At 42.4% G+C, this 10,533-nt stretch overlaps 2 protein-coding genes across 2 annotated transcripts; one reads left to right on the top strand and one right to left on the bottom strand.

Annotated features, from left to right (window-relative positions):
* Positions 1-6,470: 6,470 nt before the first annotated feature.
* On the top strand, positions 6,471-7,781 carry LOC106818177 (oxytocin receptor-like). Its single transcript, XM_014822903.1, has 2 exons — positions 6,471-7,484; positions 7,755-7,781. The coding sequence occupies exons 1-2, from the start codon at positions 6,471-6,473 to the stop codon at positions 7,779-7,781; spliced, it is 1,041 nt and encodes a 346-aa protein (XP_014678389.1).
* Positions 7,782-9,382: 1,601 nt separating this feature from the next.
* LOC106818178 lies at positions 9,383-10,386 on the bottom strand. The gene is made up of 4 exons (XM_014822904.1): positions 10,131-10,386; positions 9,887-10,013; positions 9,648-9,776; positions 9,383-9,545 (listed from the first exon to the last, which is right to left on the bottom strand). The coding sequence occupies exons 2-4, from the start codon at positions 10,002-10,004 to the stop codon at positions 9,463-9,465; spliced, it is 330 nt and encodes a 109-aa protein (XP_014678390.1). The 5' UTR covers positions 10,005-10,013; positions 10,131-10,386; the 3' UTR covers positions 9,383-9,462.
* Between the last annotated feature and the right edge of the window lie 147 nt (positions 10,387-10,533).

The following is a 10,533-nucleotide window of genomic DNA, read 5'->3' as shown; positions in this document are numbered from 1 at the left end:
TCTAATTATAAGTGCCTGTGAATGCAGCCTAGCGTTCAGCTACGGTAAAAAGCTTGTGCGAAAACAGCGCAGACGCTGCATTTTGTCACCACGCGGAATTGGAGATTCACGTAGTTAGTGCAAGTAGCATCATCAGACGTTGATTGCCTCGTTTAGGAAAGGGAAACGCCACGAGGGGAAAAAAGGAAATGTTTTCTCGTGTACCAAGCTTTTCAGACGGTCGCACGACCAGTAAACGCTAATGTTCAGGAAGGCAAGCTAAGCGATACGGTCGTCACGATGACCAGGCAACTTACACGATGGCGCTCACGCCACATTGCCTCATGCCACAGTGAACAAACGGTGGGCACTATATAACATACAACCACCGGTACTTACTACCCGTAATGCTTAAACGTAAACTGTAAGGAAATTTCTGCTCGCATACGCATGCGCCATTTTATCACACCAGTCTCGAATCATAATCAATCCAAGAATCATCTCAGAATCATTGAATCCAAGATCAGAAGTGATAGCCAAAGCGCCTGAAACAGTGTCTCTACTACAGCCAGCCAACATGGACTATCCAATTAAGCTCGTTTCCAGTAGGGGCCTACTTATGTACTATTTAAAGGCTAGTAATATCTATTTGCATTGCTGCTTATGCTTCACCAGCCTAACTTCACAAGTATTTATCGATATAAATTTGTTTAGTTCTTGCTATTCCCTCATTTCTGACCTTTGAAATAAGTCTAAGATCACTATACCCGTATCCTCCTCTTAATCCTATACATAGATAGGTTATTTATAGAACTCTACGAATTCTAGAATTCTATGAATATATAGAAATTATTTATAGAGTTATAAATTCTGAAAATATTAAAAATTTCCAAAGTTCATCTATAGTACTGTTTTGTTCACTCATCACAATAAAGAAATCTCACATTTTCACTTGTCCCTCGCGGCGTCATAGGTACCGGTGGTTGTTACATAACGCCCTAGCTCCTGATCAAACACTGCAACACACGCAAACCACATTACAAGCTCTATGTAAACTTTCCTCAAGCGATTGCTTTTGAACTCCATCAACGTGTCGCTAGGCGACTTATTAGGATAAGATAATGCACACGATTGCATGTCATGTCGACTATTTGGTGTAAACTCCAACATGCGCGCCGCGCCATAGAAATAATATAGGTAGAGGTAATAGAGGTAAAACAGGTGTCTCTATGTATTTCTATGGCGGGCGCATTCACGTTAATTACATGAAGATTTATAATCGGAGCCGGAGCGTTGCAATTATATCAGGAGTGCATAAATAGAGAGATTTATGAATATATTCACATCGCTTCATGCATTTTTGATTATGACCATCAAGAGATCCTTTCATGGTGTACTTCTAATTATAATAGATCACATGTAGTCACAGCGTCTCCGGAAATAAACCAGCTGCTGAACAAAGCAAACAAAACTGCTCAGCGTCGCAATAGAGAAAGATATGGAGGAAATGTCGGAGCTGTTGGATAAAAAATCGCAACAGGAGTATATATGAATAGACTATTCACGTGGTCCTGCTATAGTCACAACGAAAAAAAAATACGAAAGAAACATGCATCAAACTTGGCATATCGTTTACTTGAACAACACAAACAGGATTGAGAACAGCAATAAGGGAAAAAAGAGAAAAAGATAACGAAGGACAAGTACGAGGCTTGCGTAGGCGCGCCAAGTGGGAAGGGTGCGGGAGAGTGCCCATCCCCCAAAGTGGGGTCTGTAACGGCTCTTAGGCATGTGGAGATACATTCTAGCTTCAATTTAGTATTGCAAAAGCCATACTTGTAATATAATATTAATTTTTAACAACAGATTTTGAGGCTTCTCCCCATGAACCTTTGTTGCTAAATCTAGCAACTGTACATAAACGGTACAATATACCATAAACTGGGTAGAAAACAAGTATACATTTCTTTCAAGATGAATAATAAAAATATATAATTGTCATGCGATATAAAAATTTCTACTCAACCCATGTTAAAGCGTCACAGGGCAGTACACTAATGTTTACGACTGTCTAGCAGTTTAACAAAATTAACATACTAACTGGCAGAAATGGTTGTGCTGAAAGTCAAAACTAAGTAACTGCCTTATTATATTAGATTGGATACAATGAATAGGCCATTTGAAACCAGAAATAGTCTCACCGCCCAGAAATAAAATAAATATTTTTTCCACTTTTTCCCTATTCCTTTTTTCCACGAATTGCACGATTCACGCCGGCTGGTCAACATCGGCCGGATTCCCGCCGATGCGGCGGAAAATTCTGCATCCCCTGCACAAAAGCTGATCTGTTGAGAACGGGACATAAAGAAGCGCATCAAAAGGATATTGAAGCTTATTAATCTAATATTAATTACACTCCTGAGATATCACAGGCACAATGAAGCTAAACATGGCTATGCACAGCGCACAATGAAGCTAACTGATATCACAGCGCAGCAATGAAGCTAACGATGGTTCAAGCGCACCAATGAAGCTAACATAGATATGCATAGCACACAATGAAGCTAACATGATGATCACAGCGCACAATGAAGCTAAAACATGGTATCACAGCGGCACAATTGAAGCTAACATGATATCACAGCGCACAAATGAAGCTAACGATGGTATCACGAGCACACAATGAAGCTAACATGGTCAGATCAAGCGCGACATGAAGCTACAATATATCACAGCGCAAATGAAGCTAACATGGGTATCACAGCGCACAGATGAAGCTAACATGGATATCACAGCGCACAATGAAGCTAACATAATATCACAGCCGCAGCGATGAAGCTAACATGAGTATCACAGCGCACAATGAAGCTAACGTGTATCACAGCGCACAATGAAGCTAACATGGTATCACAGCGCACAATGAAGCTAACATGTATTCACAGCAGCACAATAGAAGCAAATGAAGTCACGTAGCGCACAAGTGAAGCTAACATGATATCTACGCGACAATGAAGGCTAACATGGTATCACAGCGCACAATGAAGCTAACATGTATCTACAGCGCGCACAGATGAAGCTAAACATGGTATCACAGCGCACAATGAAGCTAACATGATATCACAGCGCACAATGAAGCTAACATGGTATCACAAGCGCACAATGAAGCTAACATGTATCATCAGCGGCACAATGAAGCTAACATGTTATTATCACAGCCGGAAAATGAAGCCTAAGCAGTGAATATCACAGCGGCACATGAAGCTAACAGTATACACAGCGCACATGGAAGCTACCATGATATCACAGCCGCGACGACAATGAAGCTAACGATGATCACTAGCGCAGCAATGGAATGCTAACATGACTATCAGCAGCGCACAGATGAAGTAACATGGTATCACAACGCGCACAGATGAAGCTAACATGGTATCAACAGCGCACAAATGAAGCTAACAGATATCACAGCGCACAATAAAGCTAACCAATGATCATACAGCGGAACAATGAAGCTGACATGGTATCACAGCGCCAGATGAAGCTAACATGGTATGCACAGCGCACAATGAAGATAACATGAATATCACAAGCGCACATGAAGCTAACATATCACAGCGCACACTGAAGCTAACATGATATCACAGCACACAATGAAGCTAACACTGATATCACAGCGCAGCAAATAAAGCTAACATGATCTCACAGCGCACATGAAGCTAACAATATCACAGCGTCAGCAATGAAGCTTAACATGATTATCACCAGCACACAATGAAGCCTAACATGATATCAACAGCGCACAATAAAGCTAACGATGATATATCACAGCGGCAAATGAAGCTAACATGATATCACAGCGACAGATAAAGCTCACATGGTATCACAGCCCACAATGAACTAACATGGTATCACAGCACACAATGAAGCTAACATGGTAACACGAGCGCACAATCTGAAGCTCTGACATGGTAGTCATAGCGCACGAATTGAAGCTAACATGAATCACAAGCAAAAAATAATGAAGCTCAACATGACATCACAGCGCAACAATGAGAGCTACCATGATATACAGCGCACCATGAAGGCTAACATGATATCAATAGCACACAATGAAGTAACATATCACAGCCGCACAATGAAAGCTAAGCATGGATATCACAGCGCAACGAATAAAGCTAACATGATATCACAGCGCAAACAATGAAAGCTCAATGATATCACGAGCACACAGATGAAGCTAACATGAATATCACAGTGCACAATAAAGCTAACATGGTAATCACAGCAACACAATGAACGCTAACATGATATCAAAACAAGCGCACAATGACAACAGTGATATCAACAGCGGCACAATGAAGCTAAACATGGATCACAGCCGCACAATGCAGCTAACGATGATATGCAGCAGCGCCAAATGAAGCTAACATGATATCAACAGCGCACAATGAAGCTAACCATGATATCAACAGCACACAATGAGCTAACATGAGATGACAGGCGCACAATGAAGCTAACATGATATCACACCCGCGCGCCAAATGAAGCTAAACATGATATCACAGCGGCACAACCTGAAGCTAACATGATATCCACAGCCCACAATGAAGCTAACATAGAGCATCACAGCGCACAATGAGAGGCTAACATGATATACACGCACACAAGAATGCTAACATGATATCACAATGCGCCAATGAAGCTAACATGATATCACAGCGCACAATGAAGCTAAATGATATCACAGCACACAATGAAGCTAACCATGACATCACAGCGCACGGATGAAGCTAACATGCATATGACAGCACCAATCGAAAGCTAAACAATTGACATCACAGCGCAGCAATGAAGCTAAACATATTGATCACAGACGCACAATAAAGCCTAACATGATTATCACAGCGCAAGAAGCTACCAGTGATATCACACGGCACAATGAAACTAACATGGTATCGACAGGCCCATGCAAGCCACATCGATTCACAGCGGCACAAACGAAGCTAAAGCATGGTATCACCGCCGCCAATGAAGCTAAATGATATCACCACCGAACAATGAACGCTAACACATGACTATCACAAGTGCAAGCAATAAAGCTAACATGGTATCACAGCAGCACAATGAAGCTAACATGGTATCCACAGCGCACAATGAAGACTAACTATGCATATCCACCACGCGCAATGAAGCTAACCCATGATATGCAACAGCGCACAATGAAGCTAACATGGTACACAGCACACATGAATAACATGATATCACAAGCGGCACCATGAAGCTAACATGAATATCACAGCAGCAAATGAAGCTAAACATGGTATCATAGCGGCACAAGGAACTAACATGGTATCACGCGCACAATGAAGCTAACATGATATCACAGCAGCACAATGAAGGCTAACATGGTATGCACACACCGGCAGGCAACCATGAACGCCCTAAACACTGTATCCACACGCGGCCACAATCGCCCAAGCTAACATGGTATCACAGCGCACAATGAAGGCTAACATGATAATCACAGCGCACAATGGAAAGCTAACATGGTATCCACAGCGCACCACTGAAGCTAACATGATATCACAGCGCAGCAATGAAGTCTAACATGATACACAGCGGCACATACAGCTACATGAATATCACGCGCACAATGCAGCTTAACATGGTATCACACGCGGCACAAGGAAGCTCAACATGATAATCAGCAGCCCATATGAAGCTAACATGGTATCACAGCGCACCATGAAGCTAACATGATATACAACACGGGCGGCACAATGAAGCTAACATGATATCAGAACATCAAGCGCACAATGAAGCTAACATGGTATCCATAGCAACATCCAAGTGAAGCTACACATGCGTATCACACGTGGCGCGGCAACAAGAAGGCTAACATGGTATCCATCGCGCACAAATGAAGCTAACGTGATATCACGTCGCACGTATATATTCATATACCTATGAATCCTAATTATGCTCTTTGTTAACCCAATTGTCAAAACGTAGCGATCATGTATAAATGATGGCAGTTACGTTTATTTTTCATTATATCTGATCACGATGCATACATTATATATGTGAAATATTAATCTACGCATGCGTACAATGAGCACGAGGCTCGCGTGACAATTTGTCATTTCATACTCGGAGCATTATCACCGCGTAAACATGAATACACGAGATGCCCAGGCTGCTGAGCAAACTAGCTGATAAAAGATTGCTAAAAACCAGACAACCGCGAACTTGCAACGAGGGTAGGATATAGATTTCAGTCCTCAAGTTCTACTATAAATGCATGCGACGACACACGTTGCACACTTAGTTTCGCCCGGGGTTTCACTCGTTCGGTTTTCCCCGGGGTTTTCTAAACTAGTTGCGAGAACGAGCAAAGGTACACGTTCGCACGTAGAGGAATAAATTGAAAGAAGGGGAAAGAGAGTGGCACTGACAAGGAAGTACATCTCGTATCCTCTCATCAAGCCGGAGAAATGGCTCCAGGAAACAACAAGACGTTGAGCTGCCAGGACTTCATAGTAATCCCGTTTAACGAGCTTATGGAACACAATCTCCTGAACACGGTGTTTTTCAGCTTCATCGTCATCCTCGGCATTCCCAGCAACATTGTCGTGCTGCTCGCGTATCGGCACATCCAGAAAGCGAACCACAAGAATAAGTTCACGGCCGTCTTCGTGCGTCTGCTCTCTGGCTGTGACATCATCATCTGCTGCACCGTCTTCACTCACTACGTCAACATGAAGAACAACATCGCGCTGTGCATGCTCGAACAGTACCTGCAGATCATTCCACTCATGTTCTCACTCTGCATCCTCGTCGTCATCGCTGCCGAGCGCTACCTCGCCGTGTGCCGCCCCCTGGTGAGGATGCGGACGCGGCACGTCAGCGGGCTTCTCGGCGTCTCCGTGGCGATGACGCTCGCCGTGGCGGTCGTGTACGCGTCGCTGCACGCCGTCGTCGCGCCGGACTGCTGCATCATCAGCGACGAGCGCCTCCTGACGGCCATCATCACGATCTACGCCGTCGTCAACTATCTCTTCATCGTCCTCCTCCTCATCGTCCTCTACGGTCTCGTCTTCTGGGCGATCTACCGCCGGCAGATGAACAGGGTCGGCGCTCGCCCGCCTGAGAACTCTAGCATCAACACTGTATCCATGGTGGTGACCGCTGCCGAGCGGCGACGGGAGCGAGGCAACGACGGAGAGGAGGCGAGCGCGACGGCAGCGCCCTCTGAGAAGGCCAGCACGAGTAAGCACGGCTCAGCATCCGCCGACGGAGCAAACACGTCGCAAGCGACGCGACCGTCAAGTAAAGATAAGACAGCATCCGTCACGCCGGCGCGCAGGCGTTCTGAACGACTACAGGGTACCAAGAGAGGTCAGCAACTCAGAAGGAAGCCCGGCGGTAAGGCAAATGTTCAGATGAAGTCGGCTCTAATGTTCAGCCTAATCACGTTGGTTTTCTTTCTCGGCTGGCTGCCGTTCTGGGTACAAAACCTATCAGGGGTGTACAACTGGCAATTCGAATTTCCAGTGTTTATGTATCGTTTTTACTATATCCCTACTATAACGGACCCTCTCCTGTATGGTCTCTTTGATAGAAGAGTAAGAGAATATCTGTCAGGACGATAAATATCGTTGTGCACTAATCACACCTAGACACACTAAAATGTAGTAAAAAAAACTTGTATCACAGCGCCATGTACCACCTTATATTGCATTAGCAGTGCTTAAACTGCTGTTGTTTGTTTGTGTTAGCAGCAGTCGTCACGAGAATCTTTTTGAGCCTCTTGCCCTTTGGGCAAGTATTCTGTAAAATGTACATGCCCGAATGACATTCGAGTTATATATTTTGCAGGAATGTTTTTGGAATATCGAGTTAAGAAGCATACACCAGACAACATCTAGACACCATTCGTTTCCGATGTTAATATTTCGTGATTTTACATTAAAAACCTTTAGTTAATGGCCAGTTTCATTATATTTAATGCGTTTTTAAAGCAGGGGCCCGTCGGGCAAGTGGGCTTGCAATTTTTACATGTCTGCCGAGATTTCTACACGTCTCGGGCGTCGGACGCCCGGATAAATTCGAAGACTGCAATAGCAATATATATAGGTTTCTAGGTAAAATAGCAATGCCATACGTTGATAACAAAATGGCTGGGCAAACAGGTAGACGGACAGACAGAGAGGTCAAACATGAAGACAAACAGACCGACCGACAGACAGAGTAACAGACCGAGTAAATATCTAACAAGTGCCGCAGAGCGACAGCGCTCACCTGACGGCAGGTATTCTGATGCTAAACTCACTGGCAAACGAATAAAGAGCACCATTCCATCACCGCGTTCGCGCTCAAGAGAATATATCTAGGATACTACTAATACAGATATAAAATCTATGATAGCTAGGCTTTGCTATACCGGTAGTACAGTAATAAAGATATAGCTGTGTAATTATAATAATAATACAGCTGTGTAACTTTAATGACTTTGCTATATTAGCAAAATTAAATATTCCAGAGTGAAAGGTTGATGTCCGAGTATGCTGTCAATATACAGCGCTCAGAACAACCAAGGAGCTACATATAACATATGTTATATGTAGCTCCTTGAGAACAACGAGTGAGAGAAGCTGATGCCAAAACAGTTACTGCCTCAGTGAAGCTTTCTCAGGCACTGAATAGACAGCGCCATCTGGAGGATGAAATTCACGAACAAACTCAGCAACAGAGAGAATTGCAATTTAGGTATACTAACCAATAATATTGTAAATAATTGTGTAATTAATAAAAAAAAATGTGTAAAAATATTGTGAAATTTTTATTTTATACATTATTACATTACCACGTCATTATATCGTTAGCAAGTTTCAATTACCAGTTGCTCAATGTTTCTGTAGGAGTGTGGGTTCACTTAGGATGGGAGATATCTCAGCCAACCACTGGGGCAGTCCTGACATGAGTAATAAAAAGGATTCACTCTATGATAACAGGGACAATATGAAGTAAGCAGTAACACCATTTTGATTTAGTAAAACGTGTTTAATTGAATGTAAACGTAACAATTAACACAAAAATAAATAAATAAATAACCACTTAGTAGTGTAAATAACTTATGGTAATACTTTTTAGCTGCTAATATGAATAAATTATGGTAATACTTTTTAGCTGCTAATATAAATAAATTATGGTAATACTTTTTAGCTGCTAACATATATAAATTATGGTAATACATTTTGCCTGCTAAAAATAAATAATTTATGGTAATACTTTTTAGCTGCTAATATAAATAAATTATTTTAACTCATTTTAGCTGCTAATATAAATAAAAAAAATTTTGCTAATGCTTTAGTTACTATAATCTCAATTAATTTTTTCTTCAGATATTTGTAGTTACCATAGACTTAAATACTAAACATATAAATAACTGGTAAGTACTAAAATTTTATCACAAAATCAATAATACTAAAATCCGTTGTTGAGCAGTAGGACATCGAGTTCCTCGAGAAGATTGCGAGCATCGCATGAAGTAGACGGTATAGGCTTGCCTAGAAAACAACAATATCGATGCATAATACTGCTAACCATGCTCGTTGACCAAGCTGTACATTACTCCAACATCTCCACTAAAATTATGCTAATATATGTACCTTTAGTTTCAACCTTGAGAAAGTCCGAGCTCCCAGTAACGAAGATGTTATCGTTGAAGTCTCCGTCTACTGCCACGGTGATGAAGCTAGCCACGTCTGAGATCGTGAATACAGACACTCCCACACACTCTGAATGTTTAAAATGTGATGTTTACCATTTTGAATGTCGATCAGCATGTCTAGTGAAAACAGAATTGTCCGAATAAAAAACGGTTTTTAAGATTACAACTTGAACTTACTGTAGTTGACACTCAGCTGCATATTTGGGAGGAAGTACGATGTACCACCAAGCTTGTACACTTGGATACTCTGATCAAAATCTCCATTCACTGCAAACATGTATATCTCTCCATCCATTAAGGTTGCCTGAAAATTAGAGAAAACACTGGTTTACAAATCATATTATAACATATCTCTGCAACACTTTTGGAAAGCGAATGACAACTGTATTCACGTTAGCGCATAGCAACAGGGTTAGCTTACCACGTCCACATCCACAGTGCTAGGAATATCTATTGTCTGCTTCAGCACAAATGGAAATAGCAAATTTCCATTATATCTGCAAATAAATCATGTAACATCCTGGCATATACCTACATACGCCATAACAGGCATTTTGTCTACTAACTCTCCCTACTGGGCATGTGATCCAGATGAGACGACATACTAGAGAAACGTTGCCGAAAAGAGGTGTTGATCCGAAGCGCTGAGCGCAGATCTTGCGCGCAGTTCCGCGGCAAGGCGCACGCGACCGCGGGAACGTCCTACGACAGTATGCAGCGCTGGCAGCTATGGATCCGTGCGCCGAATCACGGCCGGCGCACGGATCCATAGCTGCCAGCGCACAGTCGAGAATTTTAGTGGGAATACAATGAAACAGCTCAGA

Source organism: Priapulus caudatus, unplaced genomic scaffold, assembly GCF_000485595.1.
Source record: "Priapulus caudatus unplaced genomic scaffold, Priapulus_caudatus-5.0.1 Scaffold2076, whole genome shotgun sequence".
NCBI classification, from domain to species: domain Eukaryota; kingdom Metazoa; phylum Priapulida; class Priapulimorpha; order Priapulimorphida; family Priapulidae; genus Priapulus; species Priapulus caudatus.
This window is presented reverse-complemented; position numbering and strand designations above follow the sequence as displayed.